This window comes from Trichosurus vulpecula, chromosome 7 (assembly GCF_011100635.1).
Source record: "Trichosurus vulpecula isolate mTriVul1 chromosome 7, mTriVul1.pri, whole genome shotgun sequence".
NCBI lineage: Eukaryota > Metazoa > Chordata > Mammalia > Diprotodontia > Phalangeridae > Trichosurus > Trichosurus vulpecula.
Window position 1 is genome coordinate 21,535,471 of NC_050579.1, and position 20,204 is coordinate 21,555,674.

A 20,204-nucleotide genomic window follows, 5' to 3' on the forward strand; every position below is an offset into this window, starting at 1 on the left:
AGTAAAAGAACATAGTAAAGATTGGAAAAACTGAATGGACTCCAAAGTATGGCTTGAAAATAACTGAAGACAAATCTCATCTTCTGTTAAAAAAGAAAACAAAACAAACCCCACCAAGACCAACGTGGTTGAGTGTCCTGAAGCATGGATTCTTGACTGAACCAAAATATACATTTGGAATCATCTGAGTAAAGCCAAGATGGGTGGGAAGCTAAAAAATGACTCAAAAGAAGGGGAGGTAGGTGGCACCAGCATCTTAGAGCTGACCTCACCAATGGGTAAGGAAAAAAGGACTAGATACAGCATCTTCTTTTGCACTAGACGCCTTGGATTCTAATTCTGGTTTTGAATTAACTTTCATGTGCACCAAGTTCCGTATCAGTTCTGTGTCTTAGATTTTGCCAATTTCTTTATTTGCAAAATCTCGGATTAGTATTTAGGAAAAATGCTCACAGTTCATTTCCTCCCTGCCTCTACAGGGAAATTAGGATGCTAAATTAGTGATCCTCTATTCTTTTCACACCAAGACTTCTCAAAGCAGAGAATTCTGACTTCACAGCAGGAACAGAAAGGAAAAGTTAGAGGGCAAAACTTCTTCAATAGTTTAAGTAGAAAATGAAATACATAAAGCTACTGAACCACATCCTTGCTGGCATGTGTTTCTCAATATCTGTTGCAACAGGGCCATTAATTTTTCAAAGAAAATAAGTATTTTCAGTAACAACTGTTTTTTTCCCCCCGGGTGCATCATTCTAGGAATTACACATCAGCTGCCCTCAACTCCTTAGAACAATAAATGGAAGCTATTATTTAATTTCAAAGACACAGTACTCAAATGACAGCCTAGTGAATTAGTAATGTTTGTGACTTACTGTACCTATACAACATGGGAGAAGCTGCCTATCCTTCTCTGACCCAGGGCCTGGAAAATATCTGCAATATGCAAAATATTTCTTTTCATTATAAGAGGACCTAGTTGTTTTGAAGCCATTACTTATCTAATACTATTCAAGACCTCGAGTAGTGATAGGAAGCTGATTCCACATTTTAATAAGTGAGAAAAGGAGGCCAAGGGTGCAGCCACAGACCAAAGGTTCCAAAGTTACCTCTCAGCTGGCGCTCCTGGATCTCGCGCTCCTTCTTGGCCTGCATGGCCAGCAGACGCCTGCTCTTCACGGCACTGATCATGTCCTCTGCCTCCACTTCTACCGGCGGCTCGATCTTGGCCACCTCTTTTTTTTTGTCCGATTTGGCCAACCCATTCTCTTCCTTCCCGTTCTCTTTGTTTTTGGCTTCCATCTCTTTCCGCTTCTGTTTCTCAGCCCGTCTCCTGTCATTCTCCTCCTTCAGAACAGCAAGTCGCTCCTTCCACAACTCTGCTGACATCTGCTGCTTGGCCTCCATGTGGTCCTGCACAGAGTAGGTCATCAGGATTCGGTGGCAGAGGGCAGCTAGGATCTGCAGCTTTTCTTCTGATGTCAGCTCAAAAAACTCAGAAGTCTCAAGCTTCTCCAGAAACTCATCTTGGACCTCATTGTCCTCAAAGGGGGCTGTCTCTTTGTTTTCATCAACTGTGTCCGAGCCCTCACTCTCCTCAGGCACATCCGTTCTACGCAAACAGAGACGAACAAGCTCAGATACAGAGTGCAGCGTCAGAGGGATCTCAGAGAGCTTCATCCCCAGCTCCCCATAGTCCTCAGCAATTTCGTCTTGAAGCAGGGTTTGTAGGAGAATGACCAGCACTCTGTTCAGGTATAAGAAGCCTCCCTTGTCAGCACTCAAGGCCTCCATGAGAGACACTGCAGTGATGGGGTACTGGGCATCAGGCAGGAGCAGCCCAGAGTAACAGCTCAAGAATTCGACCACCATAGCAACGTCCCCAAAGAGGGTGTTGGGAAGTCCTTCGGGGGTATCCACCAGCCGGAAAGAGGGCAGGCTCTTGCCTGTCAGCTCTTGGTCCTCATAACGCCTCTGCTTCTCCAGTCTCTCCAACATTTCTTTCTCTTTCCGTTCCTTGGCTTTCTCTTTCAGCTTCTCCTTCAACTCCTCCCGTTTCTTTTTCAAATACTCCTTGCGCTGTTCTTCAGACATCGAAGCCCACTTCTTCTTATGCTCCAGAAGCTCATAGCGCTTTTGAACTAAGACACGGAGCTCTTCAGGAAGGCGGGCGCGATCTTCGTTGGAAAGCAGCCGGGCTGTTTTGGAGATAACGCATGACAGGGCGCTCTTCTTGTCCTCCCGGTCTTTGTTCTCCTTGTAGTAGGCAATGAGGTGGAGGGCAGCAGGAGGGAGGTGCTTATGGGGCTTGTTGGAAGACCTGGGCGTGCCCCCAGAGCTCCGAGGAGTTCGAGTCATTTTCTGGGTACCCTTGGCCATGTCTAGTAGGGTCATCTGCTTCATTTTGGTTTTGGGTGTCTTCAAGCCCTTTTTGGGGGATTTAGATTTTCCGGGAGATTTCTGTCCATTTAAAATGCCTTTGCTCCTACCCTTTGTTTTCAAGGGTTTGTCCCCGTTCTTCCCTAACTTTTTGGAGATGGGGCCCTTTTTGGGAATGTGAAACGTGGTATTTAATTTCCCAGGAGACATCATCTTCATCATCTCCTCCAGCTGTTCCTCAGGAGACTTGGAATTCTTTGAGTTCTTTACTTTTAGGGGAGAGCCATTCAAGGACTTCTTTAGGTGAACATGGCACCATAATGTGGGGTTCAGCACCTGGTTCACTGAAGAGCTCTCAGTCTTCAGCTTCTTAGAGGGCTTCCGATCAGGAGATGTAATATTTTTCCTCTTTGTAGAAGGATTGAGAGTCATGTACTAGAATTAAAGAAGAGAAATGAAATTAATTCAAAGAAAAGCAATGATGACTATCTAATGTGTTCTTTTCATTAACTATACAGGTATGGTCAAATTATTTCACTTCAGAGACAGCAAACCCCTCATAAAGTAAAAGTACAAACGCCAATGTTCCAACAGTTTCTGCCAGTGATGGTTTTCACCACGTTCAGTCAGAACAGGAGTAACAGTCAGATCCTTTGCATGGACTTTCCATACCTTATGCTGTAGGCAAGCAAGAGAGACTACTCTCATGGTTACCAAGCTTTCAGTGCAAGAAAACTGTCTACAAACATGTAGGAACATTGCCTGGCACTGATAAAAGCAAGAAGGTCCATCCTTACTGCTCAAGACCTGTACAGTTCACACTCATGATCTTTAATAATAACACCACATATTCATTTTGCATTTATTATAGAACATGGCATAAGACAGCGTTCTTAACCTGGGGTCCATGGATAGATTGGAGGGGTCTGATGACCTGCATAGGAAAAAAAAATTACATCCCTATCCTTATTTTTTTGGTGGGGGGGAGGGTAATTCTATGTATTTGATTTTATACATTTGAAAACATTCTGAGACACAAGAAAGGTAAAGAATCCCTGGTGTGAGGAATTGGTCTGAGCCTGATTTCTGCCAGTCTCTGAGTTTTTTAGCAGTTCTTAGCAAGTAGAGAGTTCCTTCCTAAGTAATCTGTCTTTGGATTTAACACCAAGTTACTGAATTACATAATTGCTGATTCTCCCTTGTCTATTCTGGTCCATTGATCTATTTTTGATTTTTTAACCTGGTACCAAATGGTTTTGATGATTCCTACTTTATAATATAGCATAGTTTGAGGCCTGGTAGCACTATTTCATCTTTATTCTGTGCTTTTTCATTATTTCCATGGATATTCTAAATTCTTCCCTGAAATTAATTTTCTAATTTGCCTTAGCTCTCAGCATTGTGTCTACTATGTTTTTCTCTAGCTGCCATTTCTTTTCTTCTCCTAGATATACTAATTTTTTTTGCATTTCACAATTACAATTAGCCACTTCATATTTTATAACTCCCCTTTTAAAGAAAAAACATAGAAAAACCTTTTGTGAAGGGCAGCAGCATGGCCTACAGGCCAGCACATGGACGAGTTACACAGTGAGCAGAATGAAGAAAACGATGCTTCCCAGCTTTCTCCCTTACTGCCCTACCGAAGGACTGAGAGTGAGATTTCACTATCTTATGTGAAGTACAATGAATTTCTGCAGGGTCAGGCCCATCCTTCATTAAGTACAAGTAAAACCACCCATCAGAAGACCAGTGTTATTTGGCTTACTTGTTCCTAACTACTGAAACTCCTGTTCTCTGCCATCATGAATTTATCAAGTTGATTTTAACTACCAGGGATTGTTGTATAGGGAGCACCCTTGATGACTCGGCCCATGTGCACTGACTTTCTGTCACATCAAGAATCAAAGGGAGGGCAGATTAGTGGAAAACCTTGAAGTGTAGCCTCAAATTGTGAATTACATCTCCAAATATACTGAAACTCCACTAGAAAAAGATCTTTATTATGGGCTTTGTTTCACAAAAAAAGGAATCCTCTTGAATTTTTTTTTAATGCTATTGAAATCTTTGGTTTTATATCATCCAAATTTCTCCCTGAAGCCCCCTCTCTTCCCTGGAAGCTTTAGAATATTTTTGAAAAAGGAAAAAACAAGCAAAACCCCAATGAACACAACAAAAAAGTGAAAACATAATGTTCTCTACCTGTGGATATCTCACCCCTGCACGGGAGTGGACAGAAGTGGCTTCTTGTAGCCCTTTTTTTTAATTAGAAAGCTAAGTGTAAAATTTAGCTTTAACTTAGATTGATCTATATCCCTTCCATTTTTAGGGCAGAGTACATTTCTAACACTGAGCAATCAAACAAGGAAGAAACTCGATGTCCTGTGAGGAGGTTCAAACTAGATGGAATAATCATTTGCCAAGGATACTGGGGGATTTCTGAACTATGTGAGACTAGAATCAGGGGTGGGGAACCTTTGCTCCGTGAAGTTTGGATTCAGTCAAAAGGCCGCACTTGAGGACCTACAGGCCCACATGTGGCCTTGAGGCTGCAGGTTCCCCACCCCTAGCTAGATGATTTTATGTTTCTTCTAGTGTTAAGATTCCATGAATACACTAAATATACAGAAAATATTCAATAATCTCTACCTGTCACATATTTGGAGAAATCATTAAAAATGCTTTAAAGGTAGGATCATTAGTCAAAAAGCATGACTGCTAGGTACAGCATAGCAGTTTTCCACTGTTTACAAATAAAGTTCCCATACATTTACAATTACAATTAAAAATATAATCTGCCAGTAAATATTTGTGGTCAAGGTTTTCAAGGGTACTCCATTCTGAAGAAAAAAAAAATACTCCAAACTAGACAGTTGAAAAAGACACTGTTGCACAAACCAAGAAATCCTTAATAAAAAAAAGAAAATCTCAGAAATGTAGCTGATGGGGCAACTAGGCGGCACAGTGAGTAGAACACTGGCCCAGGAGTCAGGAGGACCTGAGTTCAAATCCAGCCTCAGACACTTGACACATGTACTAGCCGTGTGACCTTGGGCAAGTCACTTACCCCCAAATGCCCTGCCCCCCCCCCAAAAAAAAGAAGAAGAAGAAGAAGAAATGTAGCTGAGAAATATCTGCCTGGACTAATACATTTCAAATCCAATAGCTATGAAGATTGGATCAACAAACCACCAGAGTAAAATCTAGACAAAGTGACTGGCTATTTGCTTTACAATGCTTGCTGAGGGGCTGGGGAGGAGGTCTTGTCACTAAAACAAAGGATACGAACAAGTAGTTCAAGAGAAGCAAAGCAAGCTACTGACAAACAATACGAGAAAAATGTTCTGAATCACTAATATTAAGAGAAAAGCAACAATCAAACAAAAAGCCAAGGAACTGGAGAGACTAATGCTTAATAAGAACTAAAATCTAAATCAATAGGTGTGAGCACTAAAGGAATTTTTAAAAATCACAGTGAAGTACAGAATTAGTGGGTGAAACACAGCTCATCACCTATTAGGAAGCAACCTGGAAAATGGGGGAATCCTCAGGAAGGCCTAGAACGTGAACCTACAGGGACATAGCATTTAAGGCATATTATCCACTTCCCTGTCTCCAAAATTCTCTGCTACTAATGGCACCAGGATTCCAAGTTATCCAAATTCAAAACCCAGTTCCTTCTTTTTCTTCCCACTGTCACTAACTAATCTAAGTTCTATAGATTCAACAAATGTCCTAGATCAGTGCCTCTCCTTTCCATTCTCAGCAACAGTCTAAACATTCACCAATTCAAGCCTGAATGATCATGCAACCAGTTCCCCAGAGGTCTCCTGCCTCTAAGTCTCTTCATCTCCCTTCTAATCCATCCTGTAAAACTATTGCCAAACATCAATCTTAGAGCAGTACTCCTTTAAGAACCTTCATTGGGCTCAAATGGCCCACTGGATAAAAAAAAAACAACTAATCCTGGCACTGACTCCCTCTCCTTCCCCCGCAAATACTTACCCCAAGAAACTTCAGCCACAATCATGTGCCAAAATAATGAGTCTACTGGAGTCTGGCAAATACTTCACTGTGCTGGACCATACTCCTTCCCCTCTCTATGCCTTCCTACATGTGAACACACCCTTCCCTGGAATAACTCTTTTAATATTTTTTTCCTTTGAGGCTCAGATCAGTTCATACTATAATATCCAGCACTAATAGAGGCTTTAAAGTTAGCAAAGAGCTTCTCTAATTTTCAAAAGATTGTATTATCTTTGATATTCAAATCATGTAATAATTTTGAACTTATTGTGGAATATGGTATAAAATACTTCTCTAAGTTTAATTTCTGCCAGCTTGCCTTCCAGTTTTTCCAGCAGTGGCAGAAGGGGACAAATTAGAAACATGAAAATATGAATGGGATGAGGATGCCAAATGAAGACGAGGAGAAGGCACAATGACAACTCCAGCTCTGCTTTCATTTTCTCCAAGAAAACTGACCTTTTAGCTAGGAAAGAACAAAATGGTTAACAGGAAATGGAAATTCAAAATGGATATGACTTCAATATTAAAGATAATACAATTAAAAAAAAACACAGAAAAGGACCGGATTATACACCTGTGACAGCAATAGGCAGAATTCTTCACCAAACAAGGAATGGAGGAAATTACAAAAGACAAAACAATTAATTTTGATTGCAGGAGACTGAAAAGTTTTTGCACAACCAAAATTAGTACAACTAAGAAAAAAAGGAAGAGGGTTTTGCCAGGAGGGAAAAAATTCCTTGTAGCAAATTTCTCAGATAAGTTTTTGGCATATAAGATGTATAGACAGAAATACAACCAAAACCCATTTCCAAATAGATAAATGGCAAAAAAATACGAACCATCCTCTAAAGAACTGCAAAACTATTAACAATCATGAAAGAATGTTTCAGATCTCTAATAAGAAAACTAAAAACCAAAACCTATAAGTTAGGAGGGTGGCTTGCTGAGAGAAGGATAAAAAGGAAAATATAGGTTCAGAAAGTACAAAGACAACAAAACAAATTTTAGGGAAAAATAAGTATGAAAAATGCTTTACCTAGATGTCATCTGAGCTGCACAACAAGCCCACTGGGACGAAATAATGTCAGTATTATTGTTTTTGTTTTAGAAATGAAAAAACTGTTACCAATTGTGAAAGAGCATGCCTATGGTTACAGAAATAAAGTAATCAGAGGTAGGACCTGAACTTGTCTCTTCTGGTGAGAACCCTGGCACTCAAACCACTAGGCTAGGCCACCTCTCATGGCACTATACCAAAGAATAATCCAGTAGAGGCAACAGTCATCTGGGAAGCTTGAGGAAAAAACAAGAGCTCTGTTCTCCTCTGTAAAAATTTTAGGAAAATGGACCACTATCTTTAACAATAATTTATCCTAAAAGGCAGCTACATGGCGCAATGGATAGTGCACCAGGCCTGGAGTCAGGAAGACTCATCTTCCTGAGTTTAAATCTGGCCTCAGACACTTATCAGTTGTGTGACCCTGGGCAAGTCATTTAACCTTGTTTGCCTCAGTTTGCTCATCTGTAAAATGAGCTAGAGAAGGAAATGGCAAACTCCTCTAGTATCTTTGCCAAGGAAACCCCAAATGGGCCACAAAGAGTCAGACACAACTGAAACAACTTAATAACAATGACAAAATTTAAGGATCAGAGGGCTTGGAATATAATATTCCGGATGGCAAAGGAGCTAGGATTACAACTAAGAGTCACCTACCCAGGAAAACTGAGTATAATCTTTCAGGGGGGAAAAATGGACATTTAATGAAATAGAGGACTCCCAAGCATTCCTGATGAAAAGACCATAGCTGAATAGAAAAGCTGACATTCAAACAGAAGACTCAAGAGAAGCATAAACGTAAACATGAAAGAATAATCATAAGGGACTCAAAGTTAAATGGTTTACATTTCTATATGGGATGATACATGTAACTCCTAAGAACTTTATCATTATTAGAGCAGTTTAAAGGAGTCGACACAGACAAGAGGGGATGGATGTGAGTCAATTATGTTTGGAAGATCTCCAAAAAAAAAAAAAAAAGAAGAAGAAGAATATAACGGTGAGGAAGAAGGATGTACTGAGAGAATGGGGAAGGAAGAAGTAGAATGGGGAAAATTTTCTCACATAAAAGGGGAGCACAAGGAAAAACTTTTCTAGTGGAGAGGAAAACAGAAGTCAGGTTAGGGGTGGGCAATGCGTTTTTAAACCTTACTCATTGGAACTGGTCCAAAGATAGAAGAATATATTATATATTATTTTATTATATGTTATGTTTCAATAATATAACTAATGTGTGAATGTAATATAATAAATCATTATATATTATAATCTAATATTTTTATATATCACATACACATATATACACACATACTCAGTTGGGTAAAAAAAACCTATCTTACCCAATAGGAAAATGAGAGGGGAAGGGAATAAGAATAAAGGGGTGGGCAGGCAGCGGTCTGAAGCAAAACAGACTTTTGAGGAGGGACAAGATAAAAAAATAGAGAAGGATAAACAGATGAAAACAGGATGGAGGGAAATGCAGTTAATGATCATACCTGTGAATGTGAATATGGTTGAGCTAACCCATAAAATGGAAGCACATAGCAGAATGGACTAGAAATCAGAATCCAACAGTGTGTACAAGCGTGTTCAAGAGACATTTCAAACAGAAAGACACACACAGAGTTAGAATAAACAGCTGCAGCAGAATCTACTATGCTTCAGCTGAAGTAAATAAAAAAAAGCAGAAGTAAGCAATCATGATTTCAAAGAAAACAAAAGCAAAAATAGACCTAATTAAAAGAGATAATTGGGGGAAGTACATTTTGCTAAAAGGGACCATAAAAAACAAAGAATATCGAAGAATTTTACAGCAAGTTTCTCTGAAGAAGGCTTCATTTCTCATATCCCATACACACGGAACCGAGTTAAATTTATAAAAATAAGAGCCAGTACCCAATAATAAGTGGTAAAAGGATGGAAACAGCAAGTTTTCAGAAGAAATCAAAGCTATCTATAGTCATGTGGAGAAAAAATGCTCTAAATCACCACTGATTAGAGAAAGGGAAATTAAAACAATTCTGAAATACCACTTTATACCTATAAGAAATAACAAATGCTTGGAGAGGATGAGGGAAAATAGGGACAACTAACGAACTGTTGGTGGAATAGTGAAGGGGTCCAACCACTCTGGAAAACAATCTAGAACTATACCCAAAGGGCTATAAAATTAGGCATACCTTCTGACCCAGCAACACCACCACTAAGTCTGTACCTCAAAGAGATCAAAGAAAAAGGAAGAGGACCTCTATGAACAAAAATATTTGTAGTAGCCCTTTGTGTGGTGGTAAAGAACTTGGATGCACATCAATCAGACAGCAGCTGAACGAGTTATGATATATGGTTGTGATAGAGTACTACTATGCTCTAATAAGTGAGGAACAGGATGCTTTCAGAAAAACCTAGGAAGACTTCCATGAACTGATGATGCAAAGTGAAGTGAGAAAAGCAGGGGGAATCACTGTGCACAGTAATAGTGATGTTGTGATGATGATCAGCTAAAGACGGTTACTCTGATCAATAATACAATGATCCCAAACAATTCCAAAGGACTCATGATGACAAAATGCTATCTACCTCCAGAGAGAACCGATCAACTCGAAACACAAATTCAAGTATAATTTGCTTGATACGTCTAACATGAAAATGTCTTGCACGATTTTACATATATAACTGATATACAGTTTGACTTCTCAGCGGGTAGGGAAGGGAGAGACTCTGGAACTCAAAAATTTTTTAAATGTTAAAAATAAACAATAAAGAAAAAAATAAGCCTACTCTGTCCCCACAAATTAATGTAGCTGATAAATTTCTCAAAGTTGGTATCAGGTTCTCCTAAGTCCTGCTTTCCATTCCAGCCAGGCCTAAAATGCTGCAGTTTGCTTCAAGGATATTAGAGAGCCGCTGGAACAGTTGGCTTTGAGGGTGAGCAAGATTGTCCAGTAACCCCTTTGATTTAGAAGGTGTGATGTTTTTAAGCCACACCATATATTTTTAAAAAGCAAAAAAATGGACTCACCCAACCCCCTCCCAAATGGCCGGCTCCCTGGGTGAGCAGAGTCCTTCAGCAGCTGGATCATCTCAGCATAGGGCATGCTGGGCAGTCACAGCCGAGTGGGAGCCGGCATGGCTGGACTCAGGGGTATCTGAAAAAGTATAAAACCACCCCCCACTTAGCATAATCAACTCAATGGGAGAGGTGGGGGAAGGGAATTTCTAATTGACTGCCTATCTCACTCCCTAGAAGCTAGTCTAGCCAAACCAAACCTCAAGCCTCCTACATCTCCACCACTCTACCCTCTCTCGGCCAAGGACTTTTCTTCAATAAGAAAACCAAGGCCAACTGACTAAACTCTCTTGTTTCCTTACGTCTTCACCTTAAAAAAATGGAAAGTATCTCCCACTCTCTCCTTTCCCTCACACTGTCTCTTGAAAAGAAGGCCCTTCATTTGTCCATGTGCCCTTGGATCCTAACCCCTCTAGTCTTCACTAGCAGACTAAACCTCAACCATCCTCTCTAATCTTCAGTCTTTTCTAATGGACCCTTCACTACAACTGCCTTCAAACACCTGATTCTCTGCCATTCTTAAAAATGAACAAAATGATTTCAGAAAAGCCTGGAAAGACTTACATGAATTGATGCACAGTAAAGTCAACAGAACCAGGAGAATGTTGTACACAGTAACAGCAATACTGTGTGATGAAGAGCTGTGAATGACTTAGCTATTCCCAGCATTACAATGATCCAAGGCCATCCCAAAGGACTAATAAGGACCCACCTCCAGAGAAAGAACTGATACTGTTTGAATACAGACTGCAGCATGCTATTTTACACTTTCAATTTTTTTTATTCAAGTTGTCTTGTACAAAATGACTGATACGGAAATGTTATACATAATTGCACATGTATAACCTACATCTGATTGCTTACTATCTCACGGGGGTGGAGGGGGGAGGGAGAAGGGAAGGATAGAATTTGGAACTCAAAACTTAAATAAAAATGTAATAAACAAAACCCTGTCTTTATAAAATCCTACCATCCCCTCGAGTCATCATCCTAAATCTTTCCATTCTCTGCCAATCTCTAGCTCCTCTTCCTCTGTCACTCCTCAGCCCTCTGCAATCTAGATTCCAACGTCACTCAACTGAAATTGTTCTCCAAAGTAACCAATCAGTCACTTAACCTAAATTGCCCTGCCTTTCCCCCCTCCAAAAACACCCCCCAAAACCAAAGTAACCAATCTCTCTTAATTGCCAGTATCTCTTGCATAATGGCCCTTCTCCCCACTCACAGTCAGGCCCTGGTCAGCTCTCATCTGGAATGCTAAGATAGCCTTCTCATGCTCTCCTTGCCTCAAGCTTTTTCCCTCTCCCAAGTCATCCTTTGCTCAGATGCTAAGGTGATTTTCCCAAACGACAGGAATGACCATGCCACTCCCCCTACTCTAACTTCCACTGCTCCCTAATACCTCCAGGATGAAATATAAACTCTTCTGTCTGGCATTTAAAGCTATTTCCAACCTTAGCGCCTCCTTCACTTTCCATTGCTTCTTGAACTCTATGACCCAGCAATAATGGCTTACTTGAAGTTCCTTGTACACCAGTTTCATCTCCTACTCTGGGCCTTTGAATGTCCCCCATACCCAGAATGATCTCTCCCCTGTCTTCCTTCAAGACTCAACTCAAATCCTACCTTCTGCAGGAGGCCTTTCCTGATGCCTCCAGCTAGCAGTGCTCCTACCATCTAGTTTGTAGCAAGGTCTTACATGAAATCAGTTATTTACAGATTCTCCACCCCAATTAGAATGCAGGTTCCCTTAGAGCAGACTTTTGTTTTTTGGAAGGGTCCTTACTTTTGTGTCCCCAGGGCTTACTCAATGCATGAACATTGTCTTAAATCTTAAGTGGCTGCTGGCTGGCCTTTTCTCAGTCTGTATCCTTCCTGACCACCCTTCTCCTCCTGGATACCCTCTCTCCATTCTGGGTTGACATGACATCCCTCTTGCCTTTCAGACACGTTTCTTGGACTTCTTTGGTGGCTCATCATTTCAGGAGCCTTGGTGTTGTTCGCCATGTCTCTGTTCTGGGCTCTGTAGGTTCTCCCTTCAGTTCCCATGGATTTAATTCTCACTCTCCATTAGTCATTTAGACTCACATCACCAACTGTCTGATGGCCATTTTCAGACTAAACATATTGAAACTATTTCTCCCAAAACCTTTCCTTCTTCTATACTCCTCCATCTATCAAAGGTGCCACCATTTTTCCAGTCTCCCAAGTTTGGGACTCTGGCAGGATTTCTCACTCGTTCCTGGCATGGAAATGACTGGTTACTGAATGTTGCCATTTGTAATACCCATAAAACCTTTCACGTCCAACACTTCTCTACTCACGGGGCCCACGGTCTTAGTTCAGCCCCTCATCATGTCTTGCCCAGATTACTTCAACTATTCGCTACCTGGTCTCCCTGCCACAAATTTCTGAGATGAGACCACATCACTCCCCTGTTGAAAGTCTAACGGCTTCTCTACTGCTTCTGGCAAACACAAGTACATTTATTTAGCTTTCAAAACCCTTCCCAACCTTGTCCCAATTATCTTCCAAAACTCACTGCAGTCACCCAGATGACCTGGCCTTCTCTCTGTTCCTCACATACAACACTTCCTCCCTGCCTTTGCTGGGCTTATCCCCAGTCTGTGGAATGCCCTCCCTCTCTTCTTTCCTGAAGCCTCATAAACTACCTCGTAGCCAAATTTTTATTCTCCACAGATATTTACAAAGTATTTATGTCACTGGAAGGAAAGCTTCCTGAGAACAGGGGCTGCCTTGCTCTTTCTCCTTGTAGCCTCAGCACCTGATACAACTGATACACCCACATAACTGATACCCAGCAGATATTTAATAAACACTTGATGTTTAGCCATAATAAACACATGATGTTTGATAATAGCCATCGTTTAAACAAAAGCCTTCCCTGACAGGTTGTTGTCTAATGACATGTTTTAGTAACAGTAACATTAACAGTAAGAATAAACTATTACAACTACCAGCCACCATCACTGCCATTTGCTTTAGACTTATATGTCATTAATAAATGAATTATATCAATAAAACTTCTGTTAGTACTGGGTTCATACATAAAATTTAACTTATTGGTTGGTGACAGTATGCTCAAATTAAACTCAAGAGCATGAGCTAGCCACATTTAGCATTCTGGGCTCAAACCTGCCTCAGCCATTAGCATTGAGGCCTCACTTTTTCTAATCTGTAAAATGGGCACAGTAATACTTTTTCCTCACAGCGTTGCTGTGAAGGCAAAAGATCCTGCTAACAATTCTCAGCTCCCCTTGTGATGCTCTTGCTCCTATGGCAGGCATGTTACATGATACTTAATTTGCCTCATTGAATGTTTCAAAAATGAATTGAAAAGAAAATGTTTTAGATTAAAAGGGCATCAGAAATAAGTTCACTAGAGGGGAAACTGAAATTATTATAATTAATTGAACAAGTGCCTCTTGCCCTGGTCTCTAACACAAAAATTCAAGAGACAAAATATTTTACTAAAAGAAAAATGTCAGGCCAAGGTATATATTGTTGTTTTCTTGTATCGAGGTCTCCCTAATCTAGCAATGTTATTTGCAGAAGAGATGAGAAACATCATTTACTGTTAAATGATGATGTTAAGCCAGTATAAATCATGCAATAGGAGTTAATAATTTACATCTAAATAAGTAAAATAACTAAATAATCCCAACTAAATAACTAAATATCTCCACCAACTATACCATCCAAAGACACATCTTTAAAGAAAGGACAGCCGCTAGAATAGACTCAGGATGGTGCCGTAAAGGTCAAGATGCTCAGGTTTCACATTTCCCCACCACTTGATCCAAAGGAACAAACCAGAGGGGGACATGCTTCCAATTTGAATTAAGTGGATACCCACTGCCCACGAAGCACTAAATGATGGCAAGAAAGATACTAATCAAATTAAGGTTCCTGCCAAGTGCAGTTGATGATCTAGGCATGAAGATTCAGTCACTAATTGATCTGTCATCTTGCTAACCAGCCGAAACATCAGAGAAGACAAAACTACACTGGTCATTTTGGTAGCTACATTTCTTGCCAATACCATCTCTTTGACAGCATCTCCTAAAAGTCATGATAAAGAAATCACACACAAGTAAGAGAACCATGATAGTTTTAACTTTTAAGAGATTCACATCCCCTCACACAATTCCCCCCAAAACTGGGAGAAAGCAATGGAGTGCTGCCCAGTGTAAGTTAAAAGTGATGGGGCCCAAGGGAGTTCCAACCTCTAGGCTCTAGGAAATGTGAAGATCCCTGAGGTGGATGATGTAGGAAGGCACCACTGAATAGCCAAGCCCAGAGATAAGTACTAAAGAAAAGAACGTACAAAGGGAGATATAAGGAAGGAATATAATCTGGACAGGAGGGCTTAGGAGAGCAACAGGATGGAACAGGAAACCACCTACAGCAGAGTACATAGGAAGCACCATGCAAGACAGGCCAGGGAGGGAGACAAGCTAGAGAAGGTTCACCCTAAAGGCAAATGACCCACTGACCCCCAGGTAGGAGAGTAATGGGTTTTCCCCTGCACACATTAGGAAGATTATTTTGGTAAATAAATAAATAGTGTTTGAGATGATGACAGATGAAGCGATAAGGGTCTGAAACATTAGTGACTGAGCTCTATTCAAGTGAGAAAAGATTACACATCACTCAGCTTTGAAGTGCTACTTTCCTGTGCTAGTCAAAGTAAAAACTGTCTCCTACACTAACTGCCACCTCAAAATGCTTTTAAAAAACACTGCCATCAGTGGAGAATGTGATTCTAAAGGCCTCATCAATGAGGCTTGGGGTCAAAGACAAAGAGTCAGAACTTCCATGCTGACTGCAAAGCTCAAAGGGTCTTCTGGAAGTATAGACCAGTGCAGGGTTTCAAGAAGAGCTGTGGACTTCGGCCTTAAGGATCTAGCATTTATAAAGTGGGAGGGAAGCATGTGGCTCTGGGCTTTGAAATTCAATCCCTCTACAAGCAAAGTTTCAAAGGAAAACATAACTTGGGCCCACATTGAACTAAAATTCCAAGAAGAGATGAAGTTAAAAAAAAAAAATTTATGATGAAATGAGAGAGCTGGAGGGGAAAAAATGGCAAAGAAACAAAAGCTATGAAAAAAAGAACTGAAGTGAGAAATAGCTAGGTATATGAGGTACAAAATACTCTCCAAACACCTAACTCTGAAAATCAGAATGGTCCTTACAGAATCTAAGTCAAAAGACTGAAAAAAGTAGAAGAAAACGTAAGGTATGTCACAGCAAAAGCAAATGACCTAAAAAACAGATCAAGGAAAAAAAAATTAAAAATTGCTGGAATACCTAAAAAGAGAACCTAGTCAAGCAATCTAAAAAGCTGTCCACACCTCTTAAATCCAGAGCACAAAGCAGAAACAGAACAAAGTCAACAGTCACTTTCTGAAAGAAACCTGATAATGAAAACTCTCAGAACACTAGCCAAAATCCAGAACTTTCAGGTTAAAGAAAAAGTACTGTTGATAGACAGAAACAACGAAGAGCCACAGTGAGGATGATCACACATGATTTAGCAGCAACAAGTATAAAGTAGCAGAAAATTTAAAATTCAATACTCCGGAAGGCAAAAATTACCCAGAAAACCTGAAAATGGACTGATAATGATACAGAGGACTTCGAAGCATTCCCGATAAAAGACCACAGATACTTAGAAATTCTGAAGTGCAAACACAGGAATCAGGAGAAACATAAAAAGGTAAATGTGATCATAAGAGACTTAAATATATGATAAGCCGCTTCAATTCTAACATGGGGAGATGACGTGTGCCCTTTGAACCCATCCTCATCAGGTATCGGACAAAGGCCTGGGAGTGATTCAGTTATGTCTTGACAGTCTAAAATGCCTTGGAAGGGTTGGAGAACAAGAGGAATAAGCCACTAGGGGAATGTATCTCCCATGATCAGGATGTGCAGGAGGAGGAGCCTGAAGCTTGAATCTCACTGTCATCTGAATTGCCTGGTCAAAGGAGTAAAGACCATACACACATGCACACCCATTCTCACTCACTTGCTCAAGCACACGTACAAGAATATATTTCACTCAACAGGGAAATAGAGGAACAAGACAAGGGAGGAATAAGAGGGAAGGGAGAGTAAGGTAGAATTCAGTTCTAAGGGTGTACAAATGTTTGTAGCAGCTTTGTGCTGTGGCAAAGAATTTGAAACTGAGAGGCTGCTGGGGAATAGCTGAACAAAGTGATACGAAGGAGATGGCTCCAGAGAGGCAAAGTAAAGTAAAAAGAAGCCAGGAGAGTTATTTATACAATAACAACATTAAGACAAAAGACTGATCAAAGTGATGATCACCCTATCCTTTCTAGAGGACTCAGGATGAAAACCATGCTACTAGATTTCTGACCAACAAGTAACGGACTTAGGGTGGGCATATTTATTCTGGACACATCCAATGTGGGAATTTGCTTTCTCTGACTATAAATGTTTATACCAAGGGTTTTGTTTCTTTTTCTCAACTGGAAAGATAAAGTGGATATTTAGTTAAAAAAGAAATTTTTTTTAAAGGAAAATGCTATTATGAAAACAGGAAGAGTCCAGGTTTTGGTTTTTGCTTTTTAAAGTCAAGCTTATCTGACAGAGTTATGAGGCACAAATGATAAATCACCACCATACAGTGGAAAGACTCTGGACTGGCAGTCAGAAAATTCACTACTCATTTGTTTTGTGACCACAAGCTGTTAATATCTTTTCCATACCTGTTTTCCCACTTATCACATGACAACTTACTCTATAGAATGTTAAGAATTAAATGAACTGCCCTGCGAAACAACCTCAAATTCTAGAAAACATTAGCATTTTCTACTAGTCTACCATAAATACCCACCCCTTCTTTTATTGCCAATAAGTAATTTTGATTCACAGAATCAGTATTTTAAAATCATAAAGCCCAACAACTTGAAGACAGAAGCCATGTGGTAAATGTTTGCTAAAGGTGATGAAAGAATGTTTTACCCACTCGTTGACAAGTCACTACGACATACTAATTGAGTTTCTATATCTAAGAAAGCTTTAAAAAAAAACTCCAGTGATGACTCCAAAGACTGAACAACTTATTACAAAAATGTTAAAGCATAGTTATTGAGCCAAACTCAATATAAATACAATATATGCTTTAAACATTCTTTTGTTTCAGCAAATATCCTCACATGTTGTTATATATACAAAATACAAATCACATTGAACAAGTGTTTTTCCTAATTAACGATGTTTCATGGCAGGGACAGGGGGGGACGGGGGAGGGGGGGGAACCGAACAACCTTCTACCCTTAGCCCTACAATACCAAATACAAGTTCTCAAGGAGATGTCTTTTCCGCCGCCTGAATGTCACCCTTACTGCCGGACTGCTCCTGTTGGCCCCTCTATCCCCCCCAGAACTTGACCTAATGTTCCACAATCAAGAGTCCTTACCTTGTATGGATCAAGTAAAAAGTCATTGAACTTGCTCGGCAGGGCATGTTTCCTCACCAGCTCATCCTCTACCACCCAAGGCGCATTTTCACCCGTGCCAGCACGGAGAGCATTATGGCGGATAAAATACCGCAGAATTTCTTTGTTGGGTGGCCGCTCGGTGCGAATCAAGCTGTCTGCGGGGACATTACTGATGATCTGAGAAGTCAAGCAAAATTCGTTATTGGGGCACAAACGTAGAGTAAGAGCAACATGGCATTTTAAGAAAAAGAAAAGCACTCATACTTCAGGATTCTGAGATACAGGTTGTTTTCAAGTACTTCTCAAAAGATCTTAACCACAGAAAGGGTCTCAGACACAATCTAGTCTCACCTTTACCCTAAACCTGGACAACTTTCCACAATACTGACAAGCGGTTGTCGAACATCTGTGTGAACAGACAACTTACTAGCTAAGGGGAAGTCTATTTCAGTTTCAAGCAGTTCAAAACATTAGGAAATATTTCCTTATGCTGAGTTCAAGCTCTACTTCCCTACAACTTCTTACCTATAATACTACTTTATCTACTCTCTCGAACTATGCAAAAATAAATGATCCTTCTATGAAAATCTTACACTTATGTGAAAACAGCAACCATATCCCCATCACTCCTACAATTTATTTTCCAAATCCACCCTAGAGCCGTCTGCAGAACAATGCTATCAACTGATGTGAACAAATCAAGTTTAAAGATTAAAAAGTCACCTTAGAAGGAATTCTTTCAAGTCAGAAAACAGCCTCTCTACTGTAAGGCCTGTAGACTTCACAACTGCAGAAGATTTTTAGAGCTCAAATATCAGTCCCATTTTATTCTTTGCAGTTCTGAGAAAGTAAAATTTGAAGTAGAGTGACAGAATATCTGTAACATTAGAAATCTGTAATCTGATGAAGGATATGCTACTTAAGGTATACCCTCCTTCCTCTTCTCTAGTATTAGAGGACAATGCTACCCTGATGCAATGGCCCAAAGGTAAGCTTTGAGGGGACTAGAAACAAATCTTACCGCCCTCGAAGGAGGATTGGACCAAATGACTTGTTAGGTCCCTTTCAGCTCTAACCTTTATTAGGCCTAGCTAAGCAAGCCAGGAAATGGCTCCTTCAGAAGGCTCACAGTGTTCAACAAATCCCTCGGCAACGTTGGAGTTCATCTTTTGACCCTGCACATGTTATCTTCTATTTTGACTTGCCCCATTTTAATTAAGGATTATTTTTTCAGGATTGCCAAATAACTCTTTAGTGCTGAAGTGAAGAAGTAATTTCTTTTCCACCATAGATAGAGCCATGATGGAAAAATATCTGCCAGGGCAGTGAGGTGGTGCTGTGGATAGAGCACTGGCCCTAGAGTTGGGAGATGAGTTCAAATGTGACCTTAGACAATTACTAGTTGTGTGACCCTGGGCACCTCACTTAACCCTGACTCCCTCCAAAAGAAAAAGAAAAATATCTGTCCTATTAATACGAAAATAATTTGGAGGGTGTGTGGGTGTGTGTGTGCACACGGGATTTTTTTCTGCGATCTGCTTACTTTACAACAGTTACTCCATCGCCACCTGATGGGCTTATATCATTCTCTAGCACTGATCCTACTAAAAAAGCTTCTAATCAAGTAGAGTTTTGCTCTTTATTCCCATATGAAACACAGTAGGCCCTTTAGAGTCACTAGGGCTCTTAGCATTCACTCCTTTTAAGTATGTGCCTAACAATGGCATTTTAGCTACCTTCTCTGCATATTTCCACACTATTCTGAGCAGTGCATAACTCAAGCAACTCTGCATTAAATCTTTTCATAGCACTGACTAGTCCCATCTTTAGTTATCTTTGCCAATTTGATGAGTGCGAAGTAAAACCTCACAATAGGTTTGATTTGTATTTTTCCTATTCCTCAAGGGATTTTAGGTGCATTCTTTTAGCTTATTAGTAGTTAAGAAACCTTTTGAGAACTGTTCATATCCTTTGACCATTTAGTGAGGTTTTTACTTTTATATATCTGTTCTGAGCTAATATATCTTCAGATGTAGAGATATAAATATCTTTCTTTCCACAGTTAACCCATTCCCTTCTTATGCCAGTTGCACTACTTTTGTTTGTGCAGGTTTCAGAATTTCTTGCAACTGAAATCGCCCAGTTTATCTTTCATGATCTTTACCCCTTCATTACAAATTCAT

General features: G+C 40.1%; 1 protein-coding gene across 2 annotated transcripts in view; it reads right to left on the minus strand.

Moving 5' to 3' along the window:
• The window catches only part of BAZ1B (bromodomain adjacent to zinc finger domain 1B), a 57,286-nt gene that overhangs the window by 18,920 nt on the left and 18,162 nt on the right, over positions 1 to 20,204 (minus strand). For both annotated transcript variants that reach the window (XM_036766883.1, XM_036766884.1), the window contains exons 6-7: positions 18,001 to 18,198; positions 1,107 to 2,811 (exon numbers count right to left, since the gene is read on the minus strand). In XM_036766883.1, the coding sequence (XP_036622778.1) occupies positions 1,107 to 2,811; positions 18,001 to 18,198 (1,903 nt within the window). The remainder of the gene's footprint in view (positions 1 to 1,106; positions 2,812 to 18,000; positions 18,199 to 20,204) is intronic.